Raw genomic sequence first — 13,822 nt, 5'->3', positions numbered from 1 at the left:
TTTCACTAAAGCTGGGGTAATAGTCAGTGATTATTGCATTCTGGGAGGGTGGAATTGCGAAATATCTAACACAGCCACAAGAAAATTTAGTAAGGTATATCTTTGTTTTGGCTAAATAATTTTATCAAGGGAGTTTAAGAAATAATAATAATAATGTATTTATTTCAAAAGCAACTGTGCCAAAAAGAATTTTCATAAAACCACTTTACTCCAGTATTGTAAACCTAGTAAAACATATCAATTTGTTAAAGGCACACACATACTTATGTAAAAAGCTGTCATGTCTATTTTTTGGGGGGAACAGATCTTGCAGTGGAAACAATTCTGTGCTGTTTTTATCAGAAGAAGATAAAAATATTGATAGGACAGTGAGGAATAATTGCACAAACAACTCCTTGAGAACATTTGGCTTTACTATTTATTATTTATTTAATTTGCTCTTTTCTGGAAGGCCACTGAGTATAAGGAAGAGGATCAGAGAGACCTGGATCCTGACCCAATTCTTTCCCATGAGCAAATTATTTAACTTCTCTAAGCCACAGTTCTCTCATCCATAAAATGGGACCGAAAATGCTTAATTATATAGGTGCTGTAAGAAATCAGTAAGAAAAAGTGCATATTTTCAAGGACCTATCATAGCACTGGGAATAAAAGAGATTGCGAGGCAGATGGTACATAACATCACCTCTTCCTATCAATTCATAAAGTTCCTAAGGGAAATTTCATCAGAAGTACTAGGGGACTAATCAGAGCCTGGATAGAATCATAATTGGACTCACAAGAGTTTGCACACTTTTCAATAAGATAAAATAACTGAAATAGGAGCAGTTTGTGCTCAATTATTATAAAGGAAGCTTGTTTATGAAATCGGACCAAATGCTGGTGCCTGCCCCATGCGCAGTCAGACCAAAACAGTTTACACACCGAACGATTAAGAGGAGAGAAAAAATATTTACTGCAAAGCGGCAATGCAAGGAGACAGAGGTCTCTACCCAAATCTAACTCCCCAAATCTCAATTGAATTACAGTTTTTGTAAATTTCAGGAGAGAGTGTTATGCATATTCATAAAAATTTCAGGAATTTGGGCGTAAAATAGTTGACGACTGGCTGAAATTTCCTTTGCCTCAGTTTAAAGGGACAGTCATTTTTTAATGTAGTGCACTGGATGAGTCACACCGCTTCCTGTAATCAGCTGATCAGGGCTTAGGCAGAGGGGAGAATGTCAGTTCCCAGCAACTTTGTTCATGTTTGTCTCGATGAGCATGTCCACCGGCCAAAGTTAATTTTCAAATTGTCTTCTGAGACACATTAAGGTGCTTATCACCTGTTTCTTGGGGAATAGCAGGAAAGAATGTGCAAATTGGCTTTTCGTTCCATTCAGTTCTTAAGGAACTAAGTTATTATGTTTACTCATCTGTCTCCAAACAAACAAACAAACAAACAAAAAAATAGGGGTCCTATTTGTCTTAACCAGGGTGGGGTAAATAGCTGAGCTTTCATCGTATTCAGCTTTTAAGGAACTGAGTAATTACGTTAACTTATTTATTTCCATCTGGGGACGCAGGTTGAACTTTGACTCCACTTGGTTTCATTTACACACATTCCATTTTGATTTAAGCAGTATTGTTTAGAACTCTCCTTTTAGCAACTATTTTCCCATCATTATAGCCTCATCTTAAAGCCTAACACCTATAAGTTCACAGCTTCAAATAACTGACACATTAAGCTGCAGTGAAAACCAAGCTCTTATAAATCTGTGGTATCCTGATTTTATTAATATTTTTAAACTTACTGTTACTTTATTTTCTATGCCTATACCTATTCACATATTTTATCTGGGAGGCAACATGCCACAGAGTATTGAGCCATAAAATGAGAACCTGAAAATCAAAAATAAATCAAGATAAAACTGAAAATAATTGCAGTCATTCTTCAGAGATGCTGTAGGAAGTTTGTGCAGTCCCCATGAGGTTGGACTAACTAACCTCTAAGTCCTTTTCAACTCTAAGAATCCTTAAGCAAGTGCCTTTCCTGGAATGTTAAGTCTCCAGCATGGTGGTCTAACCTCTGCTCATTGCCAGCATCTCTACTATTTATCCTCCAGTCTGTGCGTGTGTGTGTGTGTGTGTGTGTGTGTGTGTGTGTGTGTGTGTGGAGGGGGCTATCTGACACCTGCCTGAAGTGCCATTCTTACCCTCTCCAGAGCTAATCCAGTCCTGAGGTTGGTGATAGTTTTGTTCCGACCATCTCTGCATTGTTCCTTTGGATTATGTTCATTTGGAATGTCAGTGCAAGAGCAGAATGTCTCTGCATCTTCTCTGTCTGTCTCTAAACATAGTTTAAAAAAAAAAAAAAAAATCACTGCCATGGAGTCATAGTGACCCCTCCTTGGGTTTCTGAGGCAGTATCTCTACAGGAGTAGTTTGCCCAATCTTCCTTCTAAGGAGTGGCTGGTGGGTTTGAACCACCACCCTTCTGGTTAGCAGTCATATGCCTTAGGCACTATACCACCAGAACTCCCCTAAACGTAGTAGGTTCTTCCAAAAAACCAAACTTACTGCTATCGAGTTGATTTGACTCATAGCAAGCTCTCCTTGGGTTTCTGAGGCGGTATCTCTACAGAAGTAGATTGTCCAACCTTCTTTCCAAGGAGTGGCTGGTGGGTTAGTGAATGTTTAACGAATGGATCAAAGAATGTGGCTCCTTACACCTTATTCACACAATGGTAGTAATTTTACTGTGGGTTGGTTTAGTCCGTTCTATAGAGGCTACAAAACTAGAAGCAAAATTGCCCATACTTCTATTCACCTAAATTCTGGATGTGATTTTGTTTCTCTAGTCTAATGTACTAAGGAGCTCTGGTGGCGCTGTGGTCAAGCATTTGGCTGCTAACCCAGCAGCCACTCCATGAGCGAAAGACAAAGCATTTTATTTCCATAAAGATTTACAGCCTTGGAAACGCTTTGGAGGTTGCTATAAGTCAGAATTGACTCCATGGTAGTGAGTGGATAATCTGATCTAATATACTGGTATGGAACTTAATGTTAGTCACATGGGTAAAGAGAGAAAGAATAAGGCATCATTTTTTGTGTGTGTAGACCAGAGTTGAACTGACTTGGTTCTAACGTCAACAAATGGTGGCAGCAGCTTTTGATTCTGCAGCTCTCTGGTTTTGGGAGAGGAAGCAACTTTACAGTGTGATTTTGGAAGGCATTCTTAGATGCTCCATTTAGATTCTGTTTCTTCAGTCTTCTTGATAATTCTGTGGGCCGTAAATGCACACATAAATATGCACAAATAAATCCTTTTCTATTTAACCAGATAGAACAAATTTTGTTATTCCTAATTACAATTATTGACAAACCCCCTCATATCTTCTCAGATGCTCCTGGCCTTACTCCTTCCCAAGTTACTCCCCAAACTCTAAATACTACCCTCTTTTATCACAAAGTATGTATTAAACACATATTTTGCTCTGGGGCCTTGAGCTAGATGCTAGGATCTATGACATAAATATGACCCAATTACTGCTTTCACAGACTTTACAATCTAGTGAGGCAACTAACTGTGTAAAATAATTTATCAACAGGAAATTGGTTTTAAATGGGAGGGACTTATGTTTCAGAAAGATCTCTTGGAAGGTCATTCATCTTCGTTTCACCAACGAGCATGATTGTGAGCATCTCTTTGAGAAGTGACACAAGGACCAAAATCTACAGCTATCAATCTATTCTGACTCATAGCAACCCTCTAGGACAAAGTGAAATAGTGTTTCCAAGGCTATGATCTTTAAGAAAGCAGACATCTTTCTCCCAAAAAGTAGCTGGTGGTTTCAAACCACTGACCTTTTGATTAGCAGCTGTGCACTGTAACCACTGCATCACCAGAGACCCTTAAAACAAGGATCAGTAAACGTTTTATGAGGTAATGGACTTTTAAATCTACTAAAACAAACACTTCTCACTACTGACTTGTCAGGCTGACTTTCATAAGGACAAGAAAACAAACATACTCCACCAATTCTATCCTGTTTCTTCATAATAAAGATTCCTACTTATTGCTTAGGAGCTCTGGTAGCATAGTGCCTAAGGCACTTGACTGCTCACCAGAAGGCTGGAGGTTCAAACCTGCCAGCTACTCCTCGGAAGGAAGGTTGGGCAATCCTACTTCCGTAGTGATACTGCCTCGGAAACCCAAGGAGGGGTCGCTATGAGTCGGGCCGACTCGACAGCAAACAACAACAATAACAACAACACTTATTGCTTACAACATTACAAGGAACACTGAAAATCTTACCCACATGAGTCTGCTAGAGGAAAGGAATACTGTTTGTCTCAAGGATCCAAAGGCTTTGAACTGTTCCAACCTTATCTCCCACTAATATATCCATTCATCCCGTCCCACCATCCCCAAAACATGGCCTGACTTTTCCCCATACCTGATCCTTCATACTGCTCTCTTGCTTTGTCAAAATTTTACCCATCCTCCATCCAGAAAAACCAAACTCACTGCCATCGAGTCAATTCTGACTCACAGTGACACCCTTTGGGTTTCCAAGGCAGTAAATATTTGCAGAAGTAAATTGCCCAGTCTTCCTCCCACAGAGTGGCTAGTGGGTTTGAACCGCCAAACTTCTGGTTAGTAGTCAAATGCCTTAGGCACTACGCCACCATTCTCCATGACTCGGCTAAATGCCACTGCACCAAAGAACCTTAGACCAATCACTAGAAACAGGGTTAATTTGTTCCACATCTGTACAATAGTCCCTTGATATTTACAGATTTTTCAAACAGTCTCCATTTTGACCATTCTCAAACCACTCTAAAGATGTAAGATACGGACTAATACAGAATTTTGTTGAGTCTAGAAAATTTGAATCACAGCTGTTTGAGGCAGACATACAGAAAAGTACCACCAGGAAGTGAGGGTGATGAGACAGTTTGGTATAAAAAGGGCCCTAAATGCTAAAGAAGATAGAAAATCACGGAGCTTCCTATCTGACAACCTCATCGTGACACCATACTGTTAGAGAAGGGATCAGTAAGGGAATAGAATCTCGTCCTTGAATCCTAGTGAAAGCCTCTGGGGCCCTCACAAGGTTTAGACCAAACCCTTATTAAAAAGGAAAAAGTAGAAGGCTGTGTAGGGCAGTGGTCGAGGACCATAGCAGCAGGACTGAAGCACTGCCAGTTAGGTACCTGGGCTCAGGCACCAGTTGTCAGGTCGAAGCTAGAGGCCTTGGGGCCAGAGAGCTGACCAGGTTAACTCCACATTCCCATACTCCTTTGCATACTTCATATTTACTGACTGAACCTGGTGGGCTCACGATATTTCCATTGTATACTTTTCTGCTTTCTGTGAAGGAATGTAAAGCAATATAGGATTCCCTGAGTGCAGAGTTTCTAAAGCCTAGAACATACTTCAGAAATATGAAAAGCTTACTGGACTTGGTGAGTGCTTCCATCACAGTACCCATCACGTGGGCAAATTGGAGAGCCTGCCTTCTCCTCCACTAGACTGGCCAGGGATTTTGTCTTGACAGTCTTTGTATTCATAGGGGGACATATATGAGATTGCCTGGGACTTTCTCCCGATACCACCTACTATCTAGTAGTACCCAGGTTTTTATATGCCTGACTTCTGATCATGGATCATACTGGACCATTCATCTCACATGTCCACTTGACCCTGCTGATGGATCCAGCGGTGAAATATATTTTAATCTGGCTTCCAGATTTTGGGACTTGGAACCCATGAAAATTCAATCTCTGTGTGGTGGCTGAAGTCAGATGTACAACTTCAGAGCTCTCAGAGGCTGTTTTCCTACCATATGGAAAAAGCCAGTCTGCAGTCAAATAATAAAAATAGTAATAATATCTGACACTTCATAAGCACTTTCTATGTAACTGGCACTATTCCAGATCCTTCACATGCATCAACATATTTAGTTCTCACAAGAACCCCAGAAGGTAGGTAATATGATTATCTTTTATTACACATGAAGAAACTGAGGCACAAAAAGGTTAAGTAACTTGCTCAATGTCACAGTGCTAGTAAATAACAAAGCCTAAGGTTGTCTGGCTCCAGAGTCCACTCTTTTAATCACTACCCTGTATCTTGTGAGATTTTGTCTCGACAATCTTTGTATTTATAGGGCACATATATGAGATTGCCTGGGACTTTCTCCCCTGATACCCACTCACTACCTAGTAGTAGTTTTTATATGCAACAACAACTATATCTTGGAAGGACCTTTGGTGGTACAGTGCCTACGACATTTGACTGCTACCCAGAAGGTTGGTGGTTCAAACCCACCAGCAGTTCTGTGGAAGGAGGATGAGGCAATCTACTTTTTTAAAGATTTACCACCTTGGAAACCCAATGGGGGTCACTATGAGTCAGAATTGACTCGATAGCCATTGATTTGGTTTGGTTTTGGTTCTATACCTTGTAGAGCTGGCAAGCAAATGGAAACAGAAATGAGAGAAGGCAAGAGGTCTGGCTATGTTCATGCCTGTCATTCCAATTATTCCTGAAGCCAGACTGCATCTCTAACCATGCTGTCATGTATCTGATACGTTTCAACTCTTTCATGAGATTAGCAATAAATTTTCCTTTCTATTAAGCCAGCTTAAGGTATATTTCTGTTGCTGGCAACCAAAAAATTCCTAACAATTCTCTCCCCAGAATGTAGCATGGTATCCACCAAAAACCTTCTTACTCTCCATGACCCCTTCCCATCTCCACTGGGCAAACAAAATAAGATTCCAATTCCCAATGAGATCATACCATTTTCCTGCTGAAAACCTTTCAATAGCCTTCCCTGTGAGGAAGCCCAAACCTCTCTGTATAATACACAAGGCCCTTCAGAATCCGGCTTCATTTCTTACCATTGCCCTGCCCCTGCTCCCTTCTCATGATACGCAACAACTAGAGAGAGAAAAATTAATTCCTGGGCTCTCCTGGGCTCTCTCCACTACCACCATCACCATCTTGTCTGAACACTTCCCACTTGCTGACAAGTAGCTCTTAGGATTGGGCATGTGCTCTGGGTCCTAGTATCCTAACTGGCTTATGCTATTCCCCATTCCCGGGCTAGGAAATCAAAAACTGAAGCTCGGCACCACAGCACTCCCAGATAAGGACTACTCACCTGGCTGACTTCCAAACACTGCCTGATCATTAACCTACTACTTCTGTCCACTGTGCTTCAACTATCTGGGACCTCGCTACCTAACAGAAATGACATATGAGAAAGTGATTGGTACAGTGCCTAAAATGTAGTAGTTGCTCAGCATGTAATATTTTCCTTCTTTCCTCTCTTCCTCCTCTGGGGATCCTATTATGCAAGTTCTAATGTGCTCATCCTGTTGCCATGAAAGCACATCAGGCCAGACATCCCACCTCATCTACTCTGTGGCATCTCTGAGAACCTATCAGGTCACCAATCCTAAGATCTGACAAGAATAGCATCAACTTCTTGAGTCTTGGGTCAAGGTAGATGTCACAGGGTCCAGCTTTGAGGGGTGAGCCTATGGCTACAGGTGGGTATCAAAAAGCCCAGGTATGAAGAGAGAAGCACTTGAGAGGCTGATAACCCAGAACTCCCTCCAGGGCCTGCCCACACAGCACCTTTCCTGACCCTGGTTTCTCTATAAAAAGAACACACCTGAAGCAAGCTGTTCTGGAAGCACAGTTCCACCTTTGTAGCAATTCTATTTTTGTCAGCAAAAGAAAGAGGGGCTGGTGCAACACATACTGCTACAATTGGAACAATTACCCCTTAAATGTGATAATTACAGCTTGATCATTTTGTAAGAAAAGAATGATTGGTTCCAAGATGTTCTCCTCCTTGTTGGAACTTTGTGTGAAGAAACTGCACAAGGTCCAAGGCCACCAGCTTCGTATTTCAAAACCAGATGTAAATAGCTTCCTGTGCCTAACAAAAAGACATCATTCTGAAATTCTGTTTTGTTCTATACTGCTAAATTTTAGGGTAAACTGAGACAACTGCCTGGGTAATTTAAGCCAGCAGGACTAGACCCTTTGTATGTGCCCATAAACTTTAAGAGCTAGCTGACTTGTCAGAAACCATACTGAGATCTTGGCATCCATTTGACTGAGGTGGCAACATAAAAAGTGTCTATATCTAAGCCCTGGATACAGAAAAAGCTATATACAGACCCCATCTGTATGGCAAGCTGCATCAGAAGCTGGTAATCTGCAGGATTCGAGGTTTAGAACTTTATAACAACTGCAAAAGTTGGTATTAAGCAAGCACAACCTATGGAATAAGCTATACACAGATTACTATGAAAACTATTTAAGTAATCAATTATATATACCTTAGTTAGATAGGAGGCTATCTTCCCATTTCACCTGGCTCAAGGATAGTGAAACCTTTTGATCCACAGCTAGATATATCTGAAAGAAATACTTCTGTCTATTCCTGTCCAGAATGTCTTCATTTTTCATCTTGAGTCTCCATTATGACCCTTCTCTAGACCCCACAGGGGCCATGTTCCACACAAATCTGCCTTTAATGACCACATCATAGTTTGGCAGTTTTGAAAATGTCTCAGTCTATCTTCAGTTGTTCTAAGTTCATGCCTTAAGTGCTGATAGAGTCATTATATTGACATTCTTCTGATTATAGCGGTCATTATTCATAATTTGCTTGAAGGAGGCTCACAATCCTGCTGGTCTCTATTCAGCTGCAGTAGAGTTGAGCAGTGCTATATGTGTCACTTGGATTTCTAGGGGGGAAGAACACCACTCCCAAATGAAGTGACCTCGTCAGAAGTCTCCCACACCACCCAGAAGTCCTCTACCCCAGGCTATTTCCCATGTCTCAAAAATACCCCCTCCTGCCTATAGCAGCTTGGAGTAATACAGCTCCATTTCATATTCATTCACGTCTGGTCTACTCATTTTTGTAAATCTGTGGGGATATCCTTTGTTATCTCTGGGTCTTCCACAAGCAAACATCTACCCCTTCACAAGGAATTCCCAATCCATTTCCCTCTTAATGGTCTCAGAGATATAAAGGTGGCTTTGTCTATATAGCCACAGCTGATCAGTCAGGGTCTATTCCAGGTGGAGCCAATCAGAGTCACTTCCCTGGAAATTTGCAATTAGAGGTAAGTGATTCCAGATTCAGCTGGCTGTTCTCTTGAACAGGGTGATGCAAACGTAGATCTAGAGGCATGGACATTTTCTGTCCCATGCACTGAGTATCAGGGAAAGCCAATCTATGTAGAGAGATAAAGCAGCAGACAGAGAGAGAAATAGGGACAAGAACTGGAGAGAGACAGAATCCCTAATTCCTAGGAGCCCTGCTAGCCCCAGTCCCAATCCTTTCTGTGGCCCCACTGCACTACTGTCCTGGGTTACCTGTATATTTTATATTTTTACTTAAGGTGGTTGTTGTTCTTAGGTGCTGGTGAGTCAGCTCCGACTCATAGTGACCCCACGTACAACAGAACGAAACACTACCCAGTTCTGTGCCATCCTCACAATCCTTGCTATACTTGAGCCCATTTTTAAAGCCACTGTTTCAATCCATCTTATTGGAGGTGTTCTCCTTTTTTGCTGACCCTCTGCTTTGTGAACCATGATATCCTTCTCCAGGGAATGGTCCCTTCTGACAACATGACGAAAATAGTTGAGAGGAAGTCTGGCCAAGGTAGTTAGAGGTAATTTCTCCACTTGCCAGTTAAAAGAATCTTAATAAATACTATGCTTCTCAATGTGAAGAACTGCGCTCTCTCACACATACAACCCAACTTTCATGAGTGCTGTTGCCTTTTGCACACAACATACCCCACACCACCATCTATGAAATCCATTTAATTATTTCTTCCAAACTTGTCTTCCCACCACACCACCACCCACACACTGCCGTCGTGTCGGATCTGACTCATAGCAATCCCTCTTCGGGTTTCTGAGGTGGTATCACTACAGAAGTAGATTGCCCAACAACCTTCCTTCTGAGGAGTGGCTGGTGGGGTAGAACCACCAGCCTTCTGGTTAGCAAATGCCTTAGGCACTATGCCACCAGAGCTCCCAGGGCTTATCAATTTGGGAGGAGCTCCAGTAGCATAGTGCCTAAGGCAATTGACTGCTAACCAGAGGGCTGGTGGTACAAACCCACTACCCACTCCTCTGAAGGAAGGCTGGGCAATCTACTTCCGTAGTGATACTGCCTTGGAAACCCAAGGAGGAGTCACTATGAGTTGGGGCTGACTCGAGGGCATATAACAACAACAACAGCCTTGGCAGTTTGTATTTCCCTTCATTCTAGTATTCATTACAATTAGACTGAGACCAACCTGAGGGCAGGACTGTATCTTATATCTGTATCCTTGTGGCTTAGCACAGTGACTGGTACCATAATAAGTCCTCACAAAGATTAATTGAAGAAATAAATGAATAATCACCAAGAGACTGCAGGATATGATGTAAAACTGCAAAGTATATAATATTCTAACAGTTGTTTGTTTTCTTTTTTTTAATAATTCATTCCTTTTATTCATTGTAATCAGCAAACATAATTGGAGTGTTATTGCTAGCTCACTAGTACAATCAGAGAAAACATTTTCCTCATATTTGTCAAGCCATAAAAATGTGATATTAACATAAAGAAATACAAAAGCTTTTGGGACAATGAGCACTTCCAACTCAAGGATTACACACTAAATAAATAATGAAATGCAGAAATAAGAGCAAATTATTGTCCTGTGCTCCTTCCACATACTCCCCCTAGTGTCAAGAACTAAATAAACTAAGGAAGAAAACGAAGCCCATTGAGTCCATTGTTATCTCTTTCTCAATAACTCATTCACCTGTTTTTTTTGTTTTGTTTTGTTTTTAAGAAAAAAAAAAAGCATTAAGATCTCTTCATATCACCTATTCTAAGACAAAAGGACTGGACAATGTAAGCGGTTGTCTCCTGTCTCCTTGAAGTCACCAGATCTGCAGTTACAGTGCTAGGTAGTCTTTGGTCATCTCATGACACCACACCCAACCTGGATCCCCCGACCTCTGGGGATCAGAGGAAAGAGCATTGTGGTCCTTGAAGAGGGTTTTGTCATTTCAAAACACCTAAGAAAATTATATAGTCAATGGAGGTGGAACTGGAAACCACTAAAGAAATTGGTAAGTATCTTTCCCTTCAGGTAGAAATTCATCAACTTGGTATTAGGTCAGCCCTGTGTTTACCTACCACTGATTAAGTCATCACTCACTCACTGCCATCAAGTTGATTGCAATTCATAGCGACCCCTTCCGACTCGATGACAATGAGTTTGGTTTTGGTTTGGTATCTGTATTTCAAATTAATTGAAAATAGGAAAATAAGTAATGGGCTTATAAAAGAGATTGATAAAGAGAGTAAGATAAGTTTAAATTGGGGTCGAAAAAGATAAAAAAATAATAATAATAAAAGAGGTCCTTCACGATATAAATATTCCACCATGGAAAGACCCATTTCCCTGATACCTTAATTGGCCTTTGAAGTATGGACACACTAGGACACTTCATGAGAGGGAACATTGCTCTTGGCTGGGCCACTTCATCAGAAATTGGAAGATCAATGATTCATTAGCCTGTACAAGTGAAAAGCAAAGGGAAACTCAAACTGGTTTTTATCATTTTACTTCATGGCTCAAATACTTTCAAAATTTCCTGAGAACCTACTGTATGAAACTCAAATTCTTTAGTTCTTTTTATTCTTTTTTTTTTTTTTCAGCTTTATCTTCCCCAGCCACTCCACAGAAAGAAGGTTGGACAACCTACTTCTGTAGTGATACTGCCTCAGGAAACCCAAGGAGGAATCGCTATGAGTCGGGTCCGACTCAACAGCAAATAACAACAACAATATTTCCCCTAATATCCATATGAGTCCTATGCTCCAGTCCACTAGGTCTCCTCACTTTATTTTGAGCATTAATTCATTTATTCAACACGTATTTACCAAAGGCTGCTTACGGGCCAGGCATTCTCCCAGGACCTGAAAGCACAGTGACAGACATGGTCTCGACCATTATGGAGGATATAAATAAGTACAATGACATGGGAAAGTTGGGTTATTATAGGTGTCCATAAGAAAGCACTTAAGTGGATGAAGGGGTGTGCAGGGGAGAACACTTCCTAAAGAGGTAATATTTAAACTGAGATCTGAAGGACAGGAAGGGATTAGCCAGGTGGAGAACAGAACATTTTTCAAGTTAAGAGAACAGCATGTGCAAAGGTCCTATAGTAGGAAGCAGCATGGAGATGTGCACAATGTCCTTGCTCACTCCAATCCTTTCTCCAGGACCTACTGTCCGATAATCTCTACCTAACAAAAACCTCATATGTATGTGAGAGCTGGACAATAAATAAGGAAGACCGAAGAAGAGTCGATGCTTTTGAGTTGTGGTGCTGGTGAAGAATGCTGAAAGTGCCATGGACCACTAAAAGAACTAACAAATCTGTCCTGGAGGAAGTGCAACCAGAATGCTCCTTGGAAGCAAGAATGGCCAGACTTCGTCTCACCTACTTTGGTCATGTTGTCAGAAGGGACCATTCCCTGGAGAAGGATGTCATGCTTGGTAAAGTGGAGGGTCAACAAAAGAGGGGAAGACCATCAACAAGAGCAATTGACACAGTGGCTACAATGATGGGCTCAGGTATAGCAAGGATCGTGGGGCTGGCACAGGACTGGCACAGGGCTGGCAGTGTCTCATTCTGCTGTACACAGGGTCGCCATGAGTTGGAAATGACTTGACAGCACCTAACAACAACAATAACAACAAAAGCCTGCCAATCTCTTCTTAGTAACCAGAAGCAAAAGCATCTTACCCTCAACTGAACCAAAGGATTTATTTTCTATAGCATTTACATGGCACTAATCTATTCCTAGGTCCCAGGCGGTACAAAGAGTTTGCATTCAACTATTAACCTAAAACGGCAGTTTGAACACACCCAGAGGCGCGATGGAAGAAAGATCTTATCAAAATGCTTCTATAAAGATTATAACCAACTTTGACCCAAATCACAATAAAAAGGTTAAAAAAAAAAATCAAATAACACACACAACAAAAAAACTTTATGGAGTAATTCTACTCCAACATGAGGGATTGCCCTGAGTCAAAATAGACTCAACGGCAACAGATGTGGTTTGTTTATTTTTTAAATCATTACTCCACCACCAATCTGTCAATTTTCTGTATTGTGGTGGATTGCATGTTGCTATGATGTAGGAAGCTAAGCCATCCGTATTTAAAATACCCATAAGGGCCCCCATGGTAGACAGGTATCAGCAGTGTTTCCAGATTAAGACAGACAAGGAAGAAAGGCCTCAACATGTACTTCCAAAAATGAGCCAATGAAAAGCTATGGATCACAACAGAACATTTTTCGACTCACTTACCGTTGTCATGTCAACAGAAGGGATCAATTACTAGAGGCAGTCTTCATGTTTGGTGAAACAAAGGGCCTACAAGGGCAAGAAAACCCCTCAGTGAGACGGATTTGCACAATAGTGAAAACAATGAATTCAAATGTGTCAGTTATCCTGAGGATGATGGAGGAACAGCATTTGGTTCTGTTGTACACAGGGTCACTGAGTCTGAGTCATCTTGATAGCAGCTCTCTCTCTATCTAATCTATTACTGACTATTGGAAGCTATTTGTATACTTGTTGTGTTCTCCCCATTATATTGCAAGGTCTAAGAGAACAACAGTCCTTGTACATAGAGGGAACTCAAACAGTTGTTGGATTGAATTATTTTTCTTGGCATTCCTTGCAACATGTAGCCTTGACTCTAGCTGGCATTT

General features: G+C 41.1%; 1 protein-coding gene across 1 annotated transcript in view; it reads left to right on the top strand.

Annotated features, from left to right (window-relative positions):
• The window catches only part of CCDC90B (coiled-coil domain containing 90B), a 97,474-nt gene that overhangs the window by 50,854 nt on the left and 32,798 nt on the right, over positions 1 to 13,822 (top strand). The window contains exon 3 of the mRNA XM_007946284.1: positions 9,040 to 9,141. Coding sequence (XP_007944475.1) covers positions 9,040 to 9,141 — 102 coding nt within the window. The remainder of the gene's footprint in view (positions 1 to 9,039; positions 9,142 to 13,822) is intronic.

The sequence above is a fragment of the Orycteropus afer genome, unplaced genomic scaffold (genome assembly GCF_000298275.1).
Source record: "Orycteropus afer afer isolate SDZICR_OR568_19922 unplaced genomic scaffold, OryAfe1.0 scaffold00154, whole genome shotgun sequence".
NCBI lineage: Eukaryota > Metazoa > Chordata > Mammalia > Tubulidentata > Orycteropodidae > Orycteropus > Orycteropus afer.
The sequence above is the reverse complement of the archived record's forward strand: the minus strand, read 5'-3'. Positions and strand labels throughout refer to the sequence as shown.